Raw genomic sequence first — 20,092 nt, forward strand, 5'->3', positions numbered from 1 at the left:
ATTCAGTTAAATACTCTTGGGAAAAACACCTGGAGAATGACACCACGTACCTTACTCTAGGGCACACAATGTCCCTCTTCCTGTTGTTAGCCATGCTCCAGTCCATCAGGTGGTTGAGGTGAAGATCAATAGACAACTCCAAAATAGAAGTACATTTCTTCCCTTCCATTTAGCAAGGAATCCACAGGATGACAACCTTACTGTCATGTATGACCCTTTCATGCAACAGTGTTAGCAACCATCTACAATCTTAGCTAAACCAATTATTACACTGGAGGTTATGAAATGGTGATATTTTAATTCTATCACTTCTTCTACATGTACTAGCTGGAGTTCTCCATCAACTAGAGATGGACTTCATGTCTTCCTGAAAAAACACAGCAATTGCTTAATTCCTTCCCTTTATTCACCATTTTTTTTAGAAAAGAGTTAAGTGTAAAAGCCAACTGCAGCGGTAGTAAATTAGTTGTTTTCTTTTTCTTTTACTATAAATGCCACAATTTTTATTTATTCCTTATATTACAATTAATTATAATAATGCATTTGAAAATATTTTCATATCCTTAACAGATTTTTGTGGACAATAACAAATTGAAGTACTGAAGAATAATACTAAGCCATTATCACTGGCAAAGGATAGAGTACAAAAAGGTGAGGATACATAAAATGAAATTTTTCTTTTCCTGCTATTATGTTTACTACATGTTAAAATGTACCCACAGCTGCTGGGAACTTCATACTGTTATCATTTCTGTTAAATTTTGAAACAAAAGCTTTTTTGAAAAAACACATGTATTAAATATTCAATCAAATGTTAGAATTCAAATCAACTCACCTGCTGAACAGGACTGTCAACAGTAAATGCTTTATAAACAGCCAATGCCTGGCTTTTACTTCCTTTGCTCCAAATCACCATATTTCCCGCCACATAGAGTTCCTCATCATAGTCTGCTTCATCTCCAATTTCACTGACACCTTTCCTTAACTGCCAGCTTTCCTTTAAAATCAACACATATAAGACATGTTCAAGCACTCTTTTTGCTTTTTCAATAGCCTGGAACAAGATTTATTTGTCTGAGGAGTTAAACTCAATACAGCCCAACTTCTCAGAGGTTTGGTGCACTAGTGAACAGAGGATAGAGTACACAGGGTGTAATATATCTTACAGGATTTTCAGAAACAAAAATTCACTCAAGAATTCTCTATATTATGTTTCACATTATACCCCTGTATTACTCTCCCAAAAAGTAAACAAGCAAAAACTAAAGCTTCCCTAGATATCAAAAAAGAAAATCATATCCTTGGGAGACTAAATAGACAGATTAGGTGTACACAGGGTGTGGAGAGGGGAAGTGAGGTGCATAGAGCATCACTGGGGAGTTCACACACAGTGCAGACTTCCTGCTCCACGGCTGCAAACATTCACCTTCCCTCCCTTGTCCCAGCCATAAATAAGTGGAAGAAAGAAAGGGTGCCTGTAATCCCAGTGACTCAGGACACTGAAGCAGAAGCAACACAGGTTCTAGGTCAGCCTCAGCAATTTAACAAGACCCTATTTCAAAATAAAATACAAGAAGGGCTGGGAATGTAGCTCAATTGTAAAGCACCCTTGGGTTCAAACCTCAGTACTGCATTAAAAAAACTTTTTTAAAGTACTACTGTACTATCTGTTTGGGGGTTTTTTTGTTTTTGTTTTTAAAGCTGCTGAACAAGACTTTATTGAGATCTGCTCCCTGGCTAGACCCTCCAGGCCAACAGAGCGGGTCTGGGGGAATCGCCTCTATTTTCTGCTTTTTTATGAGTGAGACAGGATCTTGCTAAGTTGCCCAAGCTCCTCTAGAACTGAAAATCCTCCTGCCTCAGCCTCTTGAGTAGCTGGGATTATAAATATCTTCTTAAATAACAGTTCCCTCTCCTCAGAAACATATAAGTGAGGGCTGGGGTTGTGGCTCAGCAGTAGAGCATTCACCTAGCATGTGTGAGGCACTGAGTTCGATCCTCAGCGCCACATTAAATAAATAAATAGATACATAGATGAATAAATAAATAAAGCTTTGTATCCAACTACAACTAAAACAAATATTTTTTAAAAAAAAGAAACATGTAAGTGATTAACTGCAGGGACCATTTCTAATGTCTATCATTTAATCATCAAATAACACAAAATCTAGTTTCCGCATATTAACAGAAATGATTAAAAAGAACCATAATCACAATAATGATTCTCAGTATAAAATCACAAGCTATACAGTATGTCTAAAACTAGCAGTTAAGACACTATCATTTAGTACATTGTTATTTTAGCATTGACTGAAATTACAACACCTTAGCATTTACCCTGGAAGTAGCACCTAACTCTTTTCTCAGCTGCATCGAGGTAGCCTTAAATTTCAAGATTACAGTACTCAACATTTCAAAAATACAATCAGAATCTTCATGGCACCTTGTGTTTCTCGTGGATTGTAACCTCCTGAAGAGATCCCACCAAGCCAGCAGCACCATCAGAAGACCATAGCTCAGAGGCCGGCTGCAGCTGGCGAAGCTGAAGGTTCAAAGCATTAGGGTGGTGCTTGCAGTGGTCTCGACCAAAAGGAACAAATTCTTGCAAATCTCCGGCTGCAATCATCGTTGCCCTTTCTTCATAGAAGTTCGACATGGGTTCCAGATATCAACATTATTTCTGTATAGATTCAAACACATCTGGTCAGCTTTTAGAATCAAACCAGTTTATTTCTACAAAGACATGGAGGAGTTGTGGTGAAAACATACCACTCTTACTTCCCAAACACTTCCACGTGGAGTGACAGTGGATAAAATCTTAACACTGTATAATATATTTTATAGTACAGGTGCCAGTTCTGTCCCTGAGACAACATCCACAACAGAAATGGGTTTCATGGCATAACATTTAAGCTGTGCAACCCTCAAATGCAGAACTCGAAATACTTGATGTCAGCACTACAAAGAGCCCTTAGCATGACTTTAACAGCACTCAAGAAAAACAAAGTTTAACCGAATTTGACTTAAGATTCTCACCTGAGGTCTGTTTGGCGTCACTTTGAATTGCTGCACAAAGTTTTTCACTATAAATGTTATGCCTGAGATAATTATGGCATGAAATATGGCACAAGTTCTTTGCTCCACGTGCTAGAAAATCAGTATTGAGAACACTAGATGTGGGACAGAACCTAAAAAGCATCTTATAAAACTTACGAGAATTTCAAACTTCAGCTGGCCTTCCTATCTTCTCAACAAAAGAACTAACATTAAAGAACTCGGGACTTTATCCAACTTTAGTCGTGCAGTTTTTTAATGTATTCTCTTAGAACCGGAGAGAAAACTGCAGAATTTTTATTTGTATTGTATTAGCCTTATTTTTTACAGCATGGTATCTTTTTGTTCTGATTAGGGCAACGTATTTAATATTTTTACAGTAACCCAAGCTTACTTTACAAATGTGTCAACAATTTAGGCAACATAAACAGCTACAGTAAGAGGAGTAAGTTGATGTGGTGTCAATCAAAACGTCAGCACTGATGACTAGAGCAAAAACTACCGCGCCAAAAAAGGACACCCCCATCCAGAGCCGGGACCTGGAGCCGCGTCTCCGTAGAGGGCAGAGCGCCCGGCCTTTCCCCGGTGGTGGAAGCCGCAGGCTACGCGCCTCAGCCTCCGCGCCTCAGCCTCCGCACACCCGCTCCAAGCCCAGGTCCAAAGGCCCGGGCCGCACCCGGGACGCCGCACCCGGGTCGGCGAAGCCAGGCGCGCACCGGAGAGCACNAAACCTGGGCTGGGAATGTAGCTCAGTGGTCAAGTGCGAGGAGGAGGAGGAGGGGGAGGGGGAGGGGAGGAGTAATTGGAGTATTTTATTTTACTACTCCTATTATCTAACAGATAAAGTTCTAATTCTTTATTTTACTACTCCTATTATCTAACAGATAAAGTTCTAATTCCTTACTCAAAATGTAAGGTTGGCTGGAATTTGTGTCTTCACTTAAAAGTGTTTACTGAGATTTCCCAAACACACCTTGCTCTTCATCACCTTGATATCTTGATTAATTCCTTGCCCTTATCTCAAATGCCCCTTATTGAAAACATTCACTAAAACTCAAAATTTTTTGCGTAAACCGGGTTTTCATTTTAGACATTTATCTGAAATCAAAATATTCTTAGAATATCCTGGCCTGAGGATACAGAGGACAAATTAACAATCTTCCCACATGCGCTGCTCTTATCCTTAATCTGCTCCTTCCCACAGGTTTCACCTTCCTTCAATGTCCCTTTCCACCCCCACCAGGATTTTCTGGAAAAACCTGCAGCAGCAGGACACACCTCAGTTATCTCTCAGTTTCTCTTCCTCACCAGTTTCCATAACCCCTACATCGTGCTCCACCTCAGCCACCTGGGGCCTGCCTGCATCTCCACCAGCCTCCACGGCCCTACCAGATGGCATGTGCCGCAGAAAGCCAGGCCCTCTCCCCTGGACGCACTGTGCAGCCAAGCCATCACCCCACTCCCTGACTCTGGTTTCTTCCACAGAGAGAATATATTTATCCACACTTGGATAAATGGCTTCCCTGTGGGGTGTGGGCGCTGGCTTCTGAAGAGGCCAACAGAAACCCAGATACAAAGCAAACTTTGACCAACAAGAACAGGCAGAAAGGAACCAGACTTAATTAAATTCTCTTTCTTCTCCCTCAGTGGACTATTCAAGGCATGGTCTGTCTGCACAGACTATCCGAAGATATCCTGTGTGACCTAGTGGTCAGCCCTGTCCAGCAGTGTGCAAAATTTGGGGCATTCTGTTGTGAAGCAGCAGCCAGAATGATATTGTCATCCTTCCCTTCCGTATTTCCCCTGTCCATTCTCTGTCTTGGGCTAAAGCAGCTGCATTCCTCTTTGTTTCCAGCCCTATTTCTAGGGAACTGAGGTAGCCCCGTCTACAGTCTTACACCACTACCTGTCCAGGGTCTGAAGCAGAGTCACCAAAAAATTTCCCCCAGTTCTCACTCCTGGGCATTCCCTTCTTTGATCAAAGAGTTCTCTCAGGGTGCCTCTGTGGCCTTGACTGGCGTTGTGCTCTTTGAGGACTCGAAGGTCTACTGATCTTTCCCCTTCAGTGCTCCCAAGGCTCTTAATCCTTCAAGTGCCAGAGCAGTCGCTGCATTTCCTGCAGGTGGCAACTGAGGCCCTGCCCCTGCAGCACTCCTGCATTGTGAGCAGCCCTGCCTGCCCGCCCGGCTCCAGAATGCAAAAGTCTCTTAAGAAAGCAAATCCTCTCAGCAACTCCAGTGTCTGAGGCAAATTCAAGGCCAGCCTCAGCAACTTAGGAAGACTATCTCAACAATATTCTAAAAGGGGGTGGGGGGCAGGGAATGTAGCTGAGTAGTACAGAGCCTCTGAGTTCCACCCCCAGTCCCTCACCCCCCTCTGAAAAAAGAAAGCAGATCCTCTACACATGCCACTGCTGTCTCCCCTGGTGGAGGTCCAAACCACAAATCCAGGAGCTTCAGAAGACCCACAGCTCCTCTTGTCTCCATCATCCTCCCCCTTCTAATGTTACTTTAGGCACACACTGGAATCAGAATCCAAAGATCCTCCTAACCCTCTCATAGTCTACCAAACAAGCATGGATGACCTTTATCAAGGGTCCTGAGGTTGCATCTTGGATACAGATATAGATAGACATACCATCATAAAATAGACTTCTTTTACCTCTACAATGAACACTGCAGAAAACTAAAGAAAGAAAGAAGAACTTAGAAGATGGAAAGATCTCCCATGCTCTTGGATAGGCAGAATTAACATTTTCAAAATGGCCATACTGCCAAAAGCGTTATACAGATTTAATGGAATACCTATTAAAATCCCAATGATGTTTTTTAAAAGTCAATTAAAAACATTTTTTAAACAAATAAATAACACACTGAAAAAAAAATCCCAGTGATGTTCTTCATAGAAATAGAAAAGGCAATCATGAAATTCATTTGGAAAAATAAGAGCCCCAGAATAGCCAAAACAATCCTTAGTAAGAAAAGAGAAGCAGGAGGCATCACAATACCAGACCTCAAACTATACTACAGAGCTATGGTAACAAAAATGGCATGGTATTGGCACCAAAATAGACCTGTAGACCAATGAAACAGAATAGAGGACACAGAGACAAGTCCATAAAAATATAGTTATCTCATAGTAGTCAAAGGCACCAAAAACATACATTGGAGAAAAGATAGACTCTTCAATTAACGGTGCTGGAAATCCATATGAAGCAAAATGAAATTAAACCCTTATCTCTCATCCTGCACAAAAAAATCAACCCAAAGTGGGTCAAGGACTTATGCACTATAACAGAGACCCTGTACCTACCAGAAGAAAAAGTAGTCCCAAATCTCCACCATGTCAGCTTACAAACTGACTTTCTTTACAATTCCTAAAGCACTGGAAGTAAAACCAAGAATCAATAAATGGGATGGAGTCAAACAAAAAGTTTCTTCATAGCAAAGGAAACAATAATGTGAAGAGAACTTACAGAATGGGAGAAAATCTTTACCACGTGCACCTCAGGTAGAGCATTAATCTCCAGGATATATAAGAACTCAAAAAACTTAACACCAAAAAAAAAACAAAAAACAACCCAATCAATAAATGGGCTAAGGAAAGGACACTTCACAGAAGATGAAATAAAATCAATCAACAAATGTAGGAAAAAATGTTCAACCTCTCTAGCAATTAGAGAAATGAAAATTAAAACTACACTGAGATTTCATCTCTCTCTAGTCAGAATGGCAATTATCCAGAACACAAGCAACAATAAATGTTGGTGAGGATGCAAGGGGAAAGGTACAGTTGTATATGGCTGGTGGGACTGCAAATTGGTACAACCACTCTGGAAAGCAGTATGGAGATTCATCAGAAAACTTGAAATAGAACCACCATTTGACCCAGTTATTCCACTCCTAGATTTATACCCAAAGGACTTAAAATCAGCATACTACAGTGACACAGCCACATCAATATTTATGGCAGCTCAATTCACAAAAGCTAAGCTATGGAATCAATCAAAGTTCCCTTCAACAGATGAATGGATAAAGAAAATATGGTATATATGCACAATGGAATATTATTCAGCCTTAAAGAAGAATGAAATTATGGCATTTGCTGGTAAATGGATGGAACTGGAGGACATTATGCTAAGCGAAATAAACCAATCCAAAGAACCAAAGGCTGAATGCTTTCTCTGATACGTGGATGCTAATTCACAATAAGGAGTGGGAGAGAATAGAGGTACTTTGCGTTAGACAGAGAGGAGTGAAAGAAGGGAAGGGGATTGGGATTTATATTCATAGGGATTGGGATTTATATTTGAAACAGACAATCATCCCATTTTCCCCATTACCTTTGAGAATAAGAAGCAAGTGATAAATCATTTTAAGGCCTTAAGTACCCACTTGACTCACATACGTATGCCAGACTCTTCCTCCCTTCTGCAGAGTGGAAAGGATAGGAGAAAGAATTGGACATTATGACCCTATGTGCGTATGTGACAACACGACCTGTGTAACTGTACGTCCTGTACAACCAGAAGAATGAGAAGTTATGCTCCATTTATATGATGGATCAAAATGCACTCTACTGTCATATATAACTAAGTAGAACAAATTAAAATAAAATAAAATAGACCTCTTTTGATACTGTGCCCATCTCAGTAGATAGCAAAATTCCCCAAGTATAATTGGTATGCAAAAAAAGTATGTTAAATTCTTATTTCTCACTTTAAATCCGTGACAAAATATACATGCCTATATTAGTAACTATATCTGTGTAACAGTGTTACTATAAACCTTGTGTCTCAAAATAACCCATCTACTCTGTGGGTCAGGAGTCCCATGCCTTATCTGAAGGGCTCATTGCTTGCACCTCACATGGCTGTAGTCAGTGTGTGCTTAGGGCTGTGGTCTCATCCGAGGCTCTACTGGGGAAAGTTCCACTTCCAAGCTCACTTGGACTTATTTCCTTGTGATCCTAGGACTAAGGCTGCAGTGTTTTGCTGGCTGTCAGCTAGAGGCTGCCTCCAACACCCAGAGGACACCAATAGTTACTTGCCACTTGGGATTCCCCAACCTCATCAAAGCAGGCAGGCCAAGAAGGCAACAGAGGGTCCAAAGGCGAGAAATAAGTCATGATCTTACATAAGGTAATCACAAAAGTGACATCCCGTCACCTTTGAGAACCTTTGAGGGGCGAGGAATTTACAAGGCCACAGAGATCAGGGGAGAGTCTCTGATATGTCTGATAAATCATGTTAAGGCCTTCACCTACCCGCTGAACCCACGCATCTGCCAGACTCCTCCTCCCTCACCAGCCTTGCAGGGACTCCTGGGCTCCTCCCTGCCATGCCTCCACAGGGGCCACCTCCACCAGCGCCATCACACCCCTCCTTCACAACGACCTAAACACCTCAGAAACTACTCAAATGACTGTTGTTAAAGCCAAGTCTTGGGGGTTTTAACTGCAAAGAAGAGGGAGGAGGCAAAACAGGGTGTTTCTTTTAGTTGTCAAAGAACCTTTATTTTATTTATTGATATGTGGTGTGAGAATCGAACCCAGTGCCTCACACATGCTAGGCAAGCGCTCTGCCACTGGGCCACAGTCCAGCTCCATCCTTGATTTTTATAGGATGGGGGAAAAGGACCAAAGAATTGGAGGACAAAAAAAAGAGGGGGGAAAAATAAAGGAATTTACTACAAGTTCATTTACATAGTAAGTGCTAACAAGTGCAGTGGATGAACTATAACATCATTTTATGGATTTATTCCATTTTCAGTACATGATCTACAAACTTGAATTCAACTCACTCATAGGGATTTGGAATTATATTTGAAATAGACCAACCCTCCCATTTTCCCCAGAACTAAGGCTTTCCAGAACATGAGGTTTTCGGTTACCCATGACTGCACTTTTAAGTAATAAAAGACAGGCTTTATATACCACCAAGAAAACTCCAAGACCGTGGGTATTGGGACATTTAAGAGAAATAACCTATAAGTGTCCACTTACAGAAAAGCAGTCTAAAATAGAGTGAGTGAAGGTTTCAGGGGTGATTTCTTTGGGAAGATAAGATTAACAATATTCTTGAAATATTTGTCTGGAGTGAAGATTGAATCCAATGAAGAGATGAGGGTAGGATTAGTGAGAAATCTGAGAAAACACACAATCCAAGGTCATTCCCAGCCCGGGTAAAACTCAAGAGAGTACAGGGAAGAAGCAGTAGCACATTTAGGGAACTCGCGCCGCTGATTCCAAGAGGTGCTATTAAGGGGCTGGGTTGTGGCTTAGTGGTAGCGCGCTAGCCTAGCCCGTGTGAGGCCCTGGGTTCCATCCTCAGCACCACATAAAAATAAATAAATAAAATAAAGGCATTGTGTCCACTTACACCTGATATATATAATATACACACATATGTATATATATAAATATAATAAATAAATATATATGTGTGTATATATATAATATACACACACACACATATATATATATTTATTTATTTTTAAAGAGGAGGTACTATTAAGCTACAGTTATCAAATAAGTGGTTTATAGGAGAAAAATTCACAAATTCATGGCGCATATAGAGTTGAGGAATAAATAACACAAATGTGACTAATTGATGTTTTCAAATAAATTTTGTTTTTAAAACTTAAATTTACAGAGATATTGCAAAGATGGTTTAAAGAGTTCTCATATACACACAGCCTGTCCCCTCTAACCCTTTTTTTTCCTTTTGTACTGGGGATTGAATCCAGAAGCACTAAACCACTGAGCCACATCCCCATTCCTTTTTATTTTTTATATTGACACAGGGTCTTGCTGAGTTGCTTAGGGTCTCATTAAGTTGCTGAGGCTGGCTTTGAGCTTGTGATCCTCCTGCCCCAGCCTCCCGAGCTGCTGGGATTACCTTATGTTTACATTAGTATGATACATTTGTCAAAATTAATGAACGAGCCGGACATGGTGGTGGATACCTGAAATCCCAGTCATTCAAGATGGAGACAGAAGGATCACAAGTTCAAGTGTAATCTCAGCAATTTCTTGAGACCCTGTCTCAAAATAAAAAGGACTGAGGGGGTAGCTCAGTGGTGGAGCCTACATGAGTTCAATCTATAGTACCAAAAAGATTTACAAAATGAATTAAAAAACCAATACCAATGCCTTATTTTTTAAAAAAAATTTTTTAAAGAGAGAGAGAGAGAAAGAGAAAGAGAGAATTTTAATATTTATTTTTTAGTTTTCGGGGGACACAACATCTTTGTTTGTATGTGGTGCTGAGAATCAAACCTGGGTCGCACGCGTGCCAGGCAAGCGCCCTACCGCTTGAGCCACATCCCCAGCCCCCCAATGCCTTATTATTGATTAAAATCAGATCTCATTAGTTATTTCTTAGTATTCTTTTTTCCATTTCAGGATGGATCCCTGAGGACGCATCACAGTGACTCATCTTGTATTCCTAGGCTCCTCTTGTTTTTTTTTTTAGTTGTTGATGCATCTTTATTTTATTCATTTATTTATATGTGGTGCTGAGAATTGAACCCAGTGCCTCACACATGTGAGGCCCGCGCTCTGCCACTGAGCCATGATCCCAGCTCTCTTCTTTTTTTGATGAACTTGAGAGTCTTGGGGAACACTGCTGAGGTATTTCGTGGAATGTCCCTTCTCTGGAATTTGTGTCATGGTTAGGCGGGCCATCTGGACCTCAGGGAGGAAGACCACAGAGGTAAAGGCCCTTCCACCCCATCATGTCGAGGGCAGATACCAGGAGCATGACGTTGTCCTGGAGATTTTTTTTGGTAACGAACTTGCTAAAGTAATTCAATGGCAGAAAGCAGTCTTTTGTTTTGTTTTGTTTTGTTTTTTTGAGAGAGAGAGAGAGAGAGAATTTTTTTTTAATATTTATTTTTTAGTTTTCGGCGGACACAACATCTTTGTATGTGGTGCTGAGGATCGAACCCGGGCCACACGCATGCCAGGCAAGCGCACCACCGCTTGAGCCACATCCCCAGCCCCAGAAAGCAGTCTTTTCTGGAAGACTTGGGAATCCAAATGCATGTTAGAGCTAGAGGAAGTGAATGTGAATATGTAAAACAAAACAAAACAGAAAGAAAATCTCAACCCACACCTCACACAAAAATTAAAATAGCTCTGAAACCTGAGTGTAAAACTATAAAACACAGAAGAAAACAGTGTCAATCTTCAAGACTTCGTGATCTTGGATGTGGTTTGTAAAGCATGAAAAATGAAGGAAAACATGGATAAGCTAGAATTTACAAAGAAAATTTAAATTTTGTGCTTCAAAAAAATTATTAAGAAAGTGAACGATAACTCACATTAATAAGGCAGGAAATATTTGCAAATCACATAGTTGATGTGTCTATTATTCAGAATATATAAAGAATTCCTAAAACTCAACACAAAAAAATCCCAGTTTATAAACGAACAAAGGATTTGAATAGACATTTCACCAAAGATATACAAATGACAAAAAAAAAAGGAGAAAAAAATACGTAAAGATGATAAACATCACTAGTCATTAGAAAATTCCTCATTAAAAACTAGAATGAGCCTGGAGCAAAGATGCCTATGTGTAATCCCAGCGGCTTAGAAAGCTGAGGCAGGAGGATCACAAGTTTAAGGCCAGCCTCAGCAACTTAGTGAGACTCTGTTTCAAAATAAAAAGTGAAAAAAATTGGGGATGTATCTCAGTGATAGAACACCCCTGGGTTTGAAGCCCAGGACAGTGAAAAAAAATTGTGTGTGTGTGTGTGTGAGTGTGTGTGTGTAATGAGACAATATATAATATGAATTTATTTATATATCATCTTACTTATATTATGATAAATATTATATATTATTATAATTGAAACAGCTTATATACTATTTATATAACAATTTATTTTATATATATACAAATATATATATAAATAATAAGCATTGTCCAAGTGTTGATGAAGATGTGGAATCTTTGTACATTACTGACGAAAATGTAAAAAGTTGTGGTGACTTGGTAAAACAGTTTGACAGATGCTCAAAAAGTTAAAGACACAGTTACCATAAGACCCACAGTTACTCTCCTGGGTATCTACCAAGGGAACTGGAAAAGTTCACACAGCACTTGTACATGGGTGTTTATAGCAGCATTTCTGGTTATTATTATTATCCTAAATATTTGTGTATCCATCAGCTGATGGGTGGCTAAAATAGATTTCCAACTGAGGAGTGTTGCATATCATGGGAATGTATCTAGCTATAGACGGGAACTGAGTACTGATCTGTGCTACAGCATGCATGCACGTAAACATTCTAGGTGAAAGAAGCCAGTCACAAAAGGCCACATATTAGTTGGGTGCTGTAATCCCAGCGGAGGAGAGAGAGGCTCAGGAGGCTGAGGCAGGAGGATCTTAAGTTCAAGACCAGCCTCAGCAACTTAGAGAGGCCCTCAGCAACTTAGTGAGACCCTGTCTGTAAATAAAATATAAAAAGGGCAGTGGATGTGGCTCAGTGATTAAGTGTCCATGAACATTCAATTCTCCCAGCAAAAAGTGGGTGGGGTGGACATATCACGTATGATTCCATTTATATGAAGTACCACAGAGTCAGAGGGAGGCCAATGGATCAATGGCAGCTCATGGTTGCAGGGTGGGGTTTGACTGCTCCTGGGCACAGGGTTTCTTTGGGGGATGCTGAAAATGTTCTAAAATTAGATAGTGGTATGGGTGACACTCCACAGGTCTGCAACTATACTAAAAACAGTTGAATTGTGGGGTTTGCCTTTTCTTTTCTTTTTTATTGTTGTTTTGTGGAACTGGAGATTGAACCCTGGGGCGCTTTATCACTGGGTTACATTCCCAATTTTTTTTTTTTTTTTTTTTTGAGACAGGGTCTTTCCAACTTGCTCAGGGCCTTGCTATGTTGCTGAGGCTGGCCTTGAACTGGTGATCCTCCCTTCTCAACCTCCCAAGTCACTGGGATCATAAATGTGTGCCACTAGGGGCTAGGGATGTGGGTCAAGCGGTAGTGCACTCGCCTGGTATGCGTGCGGCCCGGGTTTGATCCTCAGCACCACATACAAACAAAGATGTTGTGTCCGCCAAATACTAAAAAATAAATATTAAAATTCTCTCTCTCTCTCTGTCTGTCTCTCTCTAACAAAAAAAAAAAAATGTGTGCCACTGAACTGTTGAATTGTACGCTTTTTAAAAGGGAGAGTTTTACAGTATGTGAAATAGGTCCGGATAAAGTTATTAGTTTTTAAAATTTCTTAGATAAGACACCAAAAACAAAAGAAAAAAATTAAGGACTTTAATCAAAATTAAAGTTCTGCCAAAAACACTAAGAAAATGAAGAAGGGGACTGGGGTGTGGCTCAGTGGTAGAGCACTTGCCTTGTGTGCAGGTAGCCCTGGGTTTGAGCCCCAGCCCTGCACAAAAATTAATATATCATCAATTAGAATTGCTATTATATGCTTTCATTTATTATCTTACAATCTAAATTATAATCTTTCACAGGATTGCTCTTTCTGAATTCTAAAGGGTCAGTTGGCACAAGATGCTATTTAAAGAATATTTCATTTGAGTTTGAATAAGTATAGCAGTTAAGTTGATGATAAAAAAATAATAAAAAACTTGTCAATACGTTCTGTAAAATGGAGTATTGTTGCTGGGCGCTGTGGCACACGCTGATAATCCCAGGGTTCAGGAGGGTGGCAAGTTCAAGACCAGCCTCAGCAATTTATCAAAGCCCTAAGCAACTTAGTGAGACCCTGTATTAAAATAAAAAATGAAAAGAGCACATCTTTAACCCAGCAGCTTGGGAGTCTGAGACAGAAGGATTGCAAATTCAAAGCCAGCCTCAGCAACTTAGCGAGGCCCTAAGCAACTTAGTGAGACCCTGTCTCTAAATAAAATATTAAAAAATGATGGAGCTGGGCTGTGGCTCAGTGGCAGAGTGCTTGCCTAGCATGCGTGAGGCACTGGGTTCAATCCTCAGCACCACATAAAAATAAATAAAATAAAGACATTCTGTCCATCTACAACTACAAAAGAAGGTGGGGGAGGGGCTGGGGATGTGGCTCAGCGGTTAAGCACCCCTGGATTCAATCTCTAGAACAAAAAAAAAGACACACTCTGGCCTCCCACCCACCCCCAATACCCACATGCAAATCACACATGCTGGATACTAGCATTTGCAGTCTGTTTTTCAGCACATGGCATGAGGTGTCTATATGCTCCATTATCACACACCAAGTATGGTAAGATTTTGACCTTCTGGTGTATAATCAAGCATGCTGATCATATTAAGAACAAATTGTAAGTCCCAGATAATATGACTTCTGCCATATATTTTAGCATGGTGAAAACATACCATCTCCCAACGAGCTGTAATGCTTAAGTATTGCATTTCACATATATTTTCCAGGACACCAAAAGTATTCTCTTCCATCCACAATGTCTTTCATCTACATATTCCCAAGAAACTACAAAAGTTCAATTATTGTCTTCTGTACATTGCCTAATACATGGAGGGCATCTTTCAAGGTACTGCCCCTTTTCCAGTAGAATGAAGGCAAATAATTTTATTTCCAGTTAAGATGGGGGTTTTCCCCCATTTTACTTTTTTGTTTTGTTTTGTTTTAAGATAGAGTCTCGCTGGACTGGGGTTGTGACTCAGTGGTAGAGAGCTTGCCTAGCATGTGTGAAGCACTGGGTTCAATTCTCAGCACTGTATATAAATAAATAAAATAAAGATCTATTGACAAATAAAAAGAGAGAGAGAGAGAGCTCTAGGGCCTCGCTAAATTGCTGGCACTGGCTTTGAACTCATAATCATCCTGCCTCAGCCTCCCCAGCTGTAGGGATTACAGGCGTGCGCCACCACACCTGGCTTCACTAAATTCTTTACTACTGGATAGAGTCTTTCAAGGGAGTAAAACATACAAAAGACAAGCTCTATCCACTTTCAGGTTCACGGTGCTAGATGCAATCTTTCACTTGAACCATTTCATTTTGCAACAACTATAAAAACTATTATGCTGTGAGGATTAATTCTAGTAGACCTTGAATTAGCCTGAGCTGTTGTGCTCAAGTTCCTGCATGGCTCTGACCCGTTGCCAAGGCCATGAAGCACACTGATGAATAATGTTGCTTTTTAATCATGGGTTTGAGGAGGTTCAGGGAGATCTGTACTAGCTTGTCAGTATTTTCTATTAAAAACAGTGAGATAGATACTTTGCACCTGGTCTCAGTGAGCCCCTCAGAGAGCTCTGTGGATAGAGCTGATTATGCCGTAGGAATATGCCTGTGAGGCTAGCAAAATGTAAAAATCCTGGGTATGCCTATGATCCAGCAACTAGGAAGGCTGAGGCAGGAGGATCACAAGTTTGAGGTCAACCTCAGTAATTTAGTGAGGCCCTTAGCAACTTAGTGAGACCCTGTCTTAAAAAATAAAAAGGACTGGGATCTTGTAAAGTTCCCCTGGGTTAAAGATTCAGTACCAATAAATAAATAAATAAATAAATAAAAATTTTAAAGAATCTCAGCTGAGCCTCCCTCTTGGACTCCCAATTTCCAAAGTGCTTCATGAACACATCAGTGATTTCTGATCCAAGGGGTAAAATGTGTCAAGCCATATTCCTTACAGAAGGGAGAACAAGGGGTCCTATGCCTAGCCTCTCTAGATCCCTTACTGTGAATAGCCTTTGATTGTGACCCACAATCTCACTTTATAGCTGTTTGCTATATTGTATCCTTTTCTTAGTACAAACTATAGATTTCGGATTTGGTGAATCTTTAGCCATGGAGACCTCTTCCACTTCATAGGACTATGACTGCCATTGGACACTTGTGTTCAATTCAATAGTCCAAATGGACTGTTTTATCTATGACCTAGTCCCCAAGAACCATACAGCTGTACTCTCAGTATGTTCTTTAGAACATTGAATGGAGTCTCTTCCAGACACCATCTACATTATCTAGGAAACTACAAGATACTTACAATTCCCCTATGATTTTGGCCTTCTGATAAGTTGACTCTTTTTTTTTTTTTCCTGGTACAAGAGACTGAACCACTGAGCCACATCCCCAGCCTTTTTTATTTTTTATTTTGAGACAGAGTCTCACTAAGTGGCTTAGGGCCTCACTAAGTTGCTGAGGCTGGCCTTGAATTTGTGATCCTCCTGCCTCATGCTCCCTGGGATTACAGGCATGTATCACCAAGCCCAGCTGAGTTGACTCTTATTGGCACCATCCCAGTTTCCCAGCAAACTTCAGAACTTGTTGTTTTTCTTTATAACATGTTTCTTAGCACACTGATTGGGGAACAAGAAGGGCACAGAGGCTGTGGTGTTGGAAATCACTCATCTGGAACTGAAACCACCAAGAATTATGACAAGGATAGTGAAGGTAGTGTCTGTAATGCAGGAGAAAGAGGGACCCCGACGCCTGTAGATGACGGCAGTGAGCAGGGCTGGTCCACTCCAGTGACGGAAGATTTCAAGTCAGAGGCTTAAAGAAGAGAGAAGAGAATGGCCTTGAGGCAAGGTGAACCCTCGCTCCAGGTCTAGGGGCAGGAGGGAGTGAGCATGGGAGCCACGATTCACCAAAGGAAAACCAGGTGCAGTCATTGGAGGGCTCAAGTATAGATGCTGGTGGGTGACAGCCAGAGTGGTGCAGGCCTTGAAGGGACAGGCACCAGGGTTCATGAGACCTAGGTTCCCTGGTGGAGGGGCCATGTATCGTCTCAATGACGCGTCTCACGCATCCACTCAGTCCATTTCTGTGCAAAGATAAACAAACAAGTGACTCTCTAGCACTGAAACTAGAACAGAGCCATTTCATGCACACTGCCATTCTTAGTCTCCTGAGCCAATCCAAGTGTCTGAATGTCAGGTCATCCGTCTGTACTATGAAAAGTGGAATCGGGGAGGCTAGCTGTGAACTCGGCAGCCACACGGTGGACTGGAAGCAGGAGTCAATTACAGGCCACGGCTGGGGACAGGTGGGTAGGAGAGGGGCAGGAGACAGTGGGTAGGAGGACAAAGAAGAGCAGGGTGTGGGTTTAGAACAGGGTCATAGAGGAGTCTATCATTTCACGTGTGGTGTGGTGTGCTCCCACGGATCTTTCAATGGGAAGTCTAAAGTCCTGTCACTGATGTGCTGGACACGCTGACTCATGGACTGAGATCTCAATGCCATTTCATTTTAGTTACAGACCTCTGCACTTGAATCAGCAGGGATAATCTTCCCCACCCCTGGATGAACACTACTCCTGGCCCTTGGCATCCCTTCTCCTTAGCTAAGGAACAGCAGGTGCTCCCACATGTGACACACAGGTCTAAGCTGGTACAGAATATGGTGGGCCTTGGAGTGCAGATTCAGGGGAGTGCCAGGTGTCGCTCTGGGGGCAGAGATCCTGTACACATAGAAAGAGTTGTGTAATATGGAGTCTGTTTTTCCCCCTCCCATTTCCTTTCACATATTTTGATCATTGGCATGATTAGGACGTTAAGTTGCCACATATGGACATATGGACATATGGCAAAGATGAAACTACAGCTGCAGAGATGAGGTCCCACATTTATTCAGTTTTGGTATTTGCGGAGATTTTACAACAGAGCTGCAAATTCTTTGGCACACCTCTAATAAGGAATTTGGGGTGTAGGGCTCCTCCCCCTGAGGGTAGGTATATGACTGCTTCCACCAAAGAGCATGGTACTGTGGAGCTTTGTCATATGAGGTCACACAGCCTCTGCCTCACTCACTGGAAGCTGTCTCTAGGAGCCACAGCTGCCGTGCTATGTAGCCACCTTGGCCTCATTCAAACCCTCGACCTAGAGCCCTGTGTCTCATCATCCAGTGAAGTGGGCACAATGCAGATGAACAGACCTTTAGATCAGGGTTGGCCAGCTAGGAGAAGGCCATACCACATGGGTTTGTGGGCTATGCAACATCACGACTGCTTGGTTTTGCTGCTGTAGCACAAAAACAGCCATAGGTGATACTCACACGGGTGACTCTTCCTGCAGGGTGCGGTGACACATGCCTATAATCCCAGCAGCTCCAGAGGCTGAGGCAGGAGAATCGACAAGTTCAAAGCCAGCCTCAGCAACAGTGAGGCACTACACAATTCAGCCAGACCCTATCTCAAAATATATTATAAAAAAGGGCTGGGGATGTGGCTCAGTGGTTAAGTGCCCCTGGGTTCCATCCCCAGTACAAAAAACAGCAACAACAACAACAACAAAAAAACCCCACCAACTGTATTCCAAAACCACTGACACATAAGAACAGACCACACACTCTCTAGTTTGATGACTCCTGTGTTAGATAACTCTAGATACCAGCATTTGAGCTTAAGGCTTCCTGGAGGACATCTCTGTGCTCTGTCCATATCTCTGACCCACAGAATGCTCGAATCTCATAAAGTGACTGATGCTTTACTCCTACTATGTTTGGGGTGTCATGTCACATAACACCAGAAAACTAGAAGAGCACTGTATAAAGCAAGCCTCATTAAGAATGTGAGATTTGAGTATCTGCATGTATATACTCCCTGCTACTTGGAGGCTGGGGCAGCAAGATCTCTGGAGCCCAGGAGTTCAAGGCCAGCCTAAGGTAACATTGGGAGACACCATCTCTAAAAAAAAAAAATAATAATAATAATAATAATAATAATTTTTCAAAATGTACTTAGATAAAAGAGTGCCTGGTGTGCAGAGGCGAGGAAATGACAGATCAGCTCTGCTGAGAGGCGCTGGAGACCTGGTGATCTCCTCCAAGGCCACGCAGATAGTCTGGCCACAGTCTGAGCCAGGCTAGCTGCACTGCAAGGCCATTTCCCCTCCTCCAAAGCATCAGCATAGCACTTTCCACACCTTCCCTGGGTCTCCATCTCAGCCAAGGCCACAGAAGCAGGATCCTGAGGAGTCTGCAAGGCTGCGTGGCTCCAGAGCTCTGCTCCACAGCACAGCCGCAGACACCTCCTGTGGTCAGTTCCTCTGGCCCCTGGTTTGGTGTCAACCCGAAGGACTAGGGTCACAGGGAGCTGACACCACACTGGCTTTCCCTTGCTGTCAATGTCATGATAAACCGACGAGCTCCCTCTGGGCAGCTTGTCTCCTTACCTCTAAATCTACAGGACGTGGCCAGGGCTTGGAGGTGGAGGACTGCTTGAGAGGCCAGTATCAATGAAAGTGGAGTAACACGAAGCCAGAGAGGAGAGGGGACCCGGTCGTGTAGGGCCCCTGGGCCACCCACAGGACTTTCACGCCGAGACAAAGCAGAAGCCTGAGAGTATTGGGGAGTTTTAAGCGGTGACATGACCTGGCTCTTTGCTGGCCAAAGGCTCACAAAGACATTCTACCTGTGTTCGTTTTAGGAAGTATTGTAGAAATGCGAGGCACTGTTGCCATGTTGGCAAAAGCCATTCTCGTCTCCGTCACCACTTTCCCCGCTGCGGCGCTCGCGAACCTTCACACTTTGCCGCCACGATGCGCCGCTACACCTTTCCGTGGACTCTCCGAACCTCCACGAGTGTCACTTCTCTTAGACTCGTTGCCGGGGCGCTGCGACCGGCCCTTCCCCGCGGCGCGTCTAGGTCCCCAGTCCTGGACCCTCCTGATGGGTCTGGGGGCTGCTTCCGGCGTCCTCCCCTCACCTCCTCTTCTTGCCTAGGCACACGTGGGAAGCGGGGCCGGCGGGGCACCCGGCGCCCCTCTCCTCTCACCTCCGATAAGCCCCTTCTTTTATTTCTCTGGATCTCCCTCCCTCCTCAGCCCCTCCCTCCGCCCTCGCTTGCGCTCCGCCCTGCGGGTGGCCCGCCCCTGCTCCAGNGTCGGCAGCGCGTCCACCGCGGCGCTCGGGCTGCCCTGCGAGTTTGCAAACATCCCGCAGCCCCACCGGGCCCGAAGTGGGAAGCGGTCGAGGCCACTCACTCCTGACCGCACGCAGTCCCTCTAGAGAGCCTTCGGAGTGTCGCGAGGGCTTCCAGGCCAGGTCCGGGTGCTTGTCCTAGTAGAATCGGTGTGGGTCCTGGGGGAGCGGGTGCA

The 20,092-nt window shown here is 42.7% G+C and overlaps 1 protein-coding gene across 6 annotated transcripts in view; it reads right to left on the reverse strand.

The window, feature by feature from the left end:
* Nucleotides 1-19,782, reverse strand: part of Anapc1 (anaphase promoting complex subunit 1) — a 97,001-nt gene extending 77,219 nt beyond the window's left edge. For 2 of the 6 annotated variants that reach the window (XM_015499756.2, XM_048810376.1), the window contains exons 1-3: nucleotides 19,408-19,782; nucleotides 2,444-2,680; nucleotides 836-997 (exon numbers count right to left, since the gene is read on the reverse strand). In XM_015499756.2, the coding sequence (XP_015355242.1) occupies nucleotides 836-997; nucleotides 2,444-2,656 (375 nt within the window). In that variant the 5' untranslated portion in view covers nucleotides 2,657-2,680; nucleotides 19,408-19,782. The other 4 variants (XM_048810379.1, XM_048810378.1, XM_048810377.1 and 1 more) reach the window with 4 other exon arrangements.
* Between the last annotated feature and the right edge of the window lie 310 nt (nucleotides 19,783-20,092).

The sequence above is a fragment of the Marmota marmota genome, unplaced genomic scaffold, assembly GCF_001458135.2.
Source record: "Marmota marmota marmota unplaced genomic scaffold, marMar, whole genome shotgun sequence".
In the NCBI taxonomy this organism is placed as follows: domain Eukaryota; kingdom Metazoa; phylum Chordata; class Mammalia; order Rodentia; family Sciuridae; genus Marmota; species Marmota marmota.